This window comes from Colobus angolensis, unplaced genomic scaffold, assembly GCF_000951035.1.
Source record: "Colobus angolensis palliatus isolate OR3802 unplaced genomic scaffold, Cang.pa_1.0 Scaffold68, whole genome shotgun sequence".
Lineage (NCBI taxonomy): Eukaryota > Metazoa > Chordata > Mammalia > Primates > Cercopithecidae > Colobus > Colobus angolensis.
Window position 1 is genome coordinate 5,775,443 of NW_012120487.1, and position 1,885 is coordinate 5,777,327.

At 50.1% G+C, this 1,885-nt stretch overlaps 1 protein-coding gene across 2 annotated transcripts in view; it reads right to left on the reverse strand.

The window, feature by feature from the left end:
• The window catches only part of LOC105500678 (cytochrome c oxidase assembly factor 7), a 24,117-nt gene extending 23,193 nt beyond the window's left edge, over positions 1-924 (reverse strand). Inside the window, exon 1 of one of the 2 annotated variants that reach the window (XM_011926287.1) lies at positions 461-924. In XM_011926287.1, coding sequence (XP_011781677.1) covers positions 461-566 — 106 coding nt within the window. In that variant the 5' untranslated portion in view covers positions 567-924. Of the gene's footprint in view, positions 1-405 lie in introns of both variants that reach the window. The other variant, XM_011926286.1, reaches the window with a different exon arrangement.
• Between the last annotated feature and the right edge of the window lie 961 nt (positions 925-1,885).

Below are 1,885 nucleotides of genomic sequence, written 5' to 3' on the forward strand. Positions count from 1 at the left end.
CGGGGTTTCACCGTGTTAGCCAGGATGGTCTCGATCTCCTGACCTCGTGATCCACCCGCCTCGGCCTCCCAAAGTTCTGGGATTACAGGCGTGAACCACCGCGCCCGGCAGGTACTTACTACTTTCGAACATGATTTCATGAATTGCCTGAGGCTTATTGCCCGACTCCCCGCACTAGCTTGGAAGCTCCACGAGGGCAGGGAATTTCATCTGTTCACCGATGGATCCCCAGTCTCTAACCCAAAAGCCCCAACACGTCTCTTCCTACCCGCCCTGGCCTCCAGGCTCGGTCTTCCCGAGACACATCGCCCTTCCCAACACACGCAGTCACCGCGACCCACAGACCCACGTCCCCCGCCAGCCACGTGATTCCTTCTCCAGCCTCTCAGAAGTCACAGACCCGACCTCTCCCGGCGCGCCTCTCCCCGACGCGTCGCTGGGCTGCGCTGGAGGCGCTCACCGTCCGGGTCCTTCTCGTGGTAGCAGTGGTAGTTGCACTCCACCTCCATGTTCTCCAAAAAGGACTTAACCTGCTCCTCATCCTGGAAGTCCACCAAGCCGGCCATGGTTTGCGCTGCCCAAAGACGGTCACGTGAGCCGGCGGGGGGCGGGGCGTGGGGCTGACGCAGCCCGCGGCACTTCCCGGGATCCCCGGGCAAGCCAGGCGAGTCTGACTTTCCCAGCAGCCCTTGCGCCGTTGAACAGCCACTCTTCCAAGGCTAACCTCTTTCCTGAAACTGGGGGCGGTCTCTCTGCAGCACCTTATCAATGCTCGCTTTGTAGCCTTAGTGGTTTTCCACCTGCAGTCATTTATCCATGTATAATTAATCCCTCAGCGCCTACAATGTGCCTTACCAGGTGCATTGTTCTAGGAATATAGCTAGGAATATAGTCCCTGCCTTCAAAAAACTCGGAGTTCAATAGGAAGACATTCGCTTATCCATTCAGCAAGCATTTAGAGGACCTTCTATATGTGCCAGGTGTAGCTGTACAAAGTGCAGTGGGCAGTCTGATTCATCTCTCTTCTTCCCAGACCTGTCTTGGCCACCAACATGAATTACCCAAGCAATGAATGGCTGTGGGAGATGTTAACTGGAACACAGTGGCAGTGAAGGGTGTAGCAACGTCACTGTTATAACACCTAGTACTCAAACAGTGCTGAACTTTGTTCCAGGCTCTAAGAGCTTTATATGAATTAACTCATTTAATTCCCATTATATAACATGTCACTGTAAACTTACACTCACAGTGACACTGTGGGGAAGGTATTATTATTATCCCCGTTCTACAGCTAAGAAAACTAAAGTACAGAGAAATTAATTTGTCCAAGGTCACACAGTGAGGGAGTTGGTATGCAATAATTTTTTTTTTATGAATAAATGAATGAGACTGGGCGCAGTGGTTCATGCCTGTAATCCCAGCACTTTGGGAGGCCGAGGCGGGTGGATCACCTGAGGTCAAGAGTTCGAGACCAGCCTGGCCAATCTAGTGAAACTCTGTTTCTACTAAAAATACAAAATTAGCAGGGGTCTCTACTAAAAATACAGAATTACAGGGCGCACACCTGTAATCCTAGCTCTTCGGGAGGCTAAGGCAGGAGAAATGCTTTAACCTGGGAGGTGGAGGTTGCATGTGAGCCGAAATTGCACCATTGCATTCCAGCCTGGGCGACAAGAGCAAAACTCCATCTTAAAAAAAAAAAAAAAATGAATGAGGTAGAAAAGGAACATGTCAAGGAGACAGGGAGGAGAGGAAGTTTACCTACTTTTTGCTTTGTTTTCCTGCTCCTGTTCCTGCTAAGAATCATCAGTTCCATAAAGCCTAGAGGGAAAGTTCTCCTAAGACAGTGACTTCCTATTCATCTCTCTTTTTTTTTTTTTTTTTT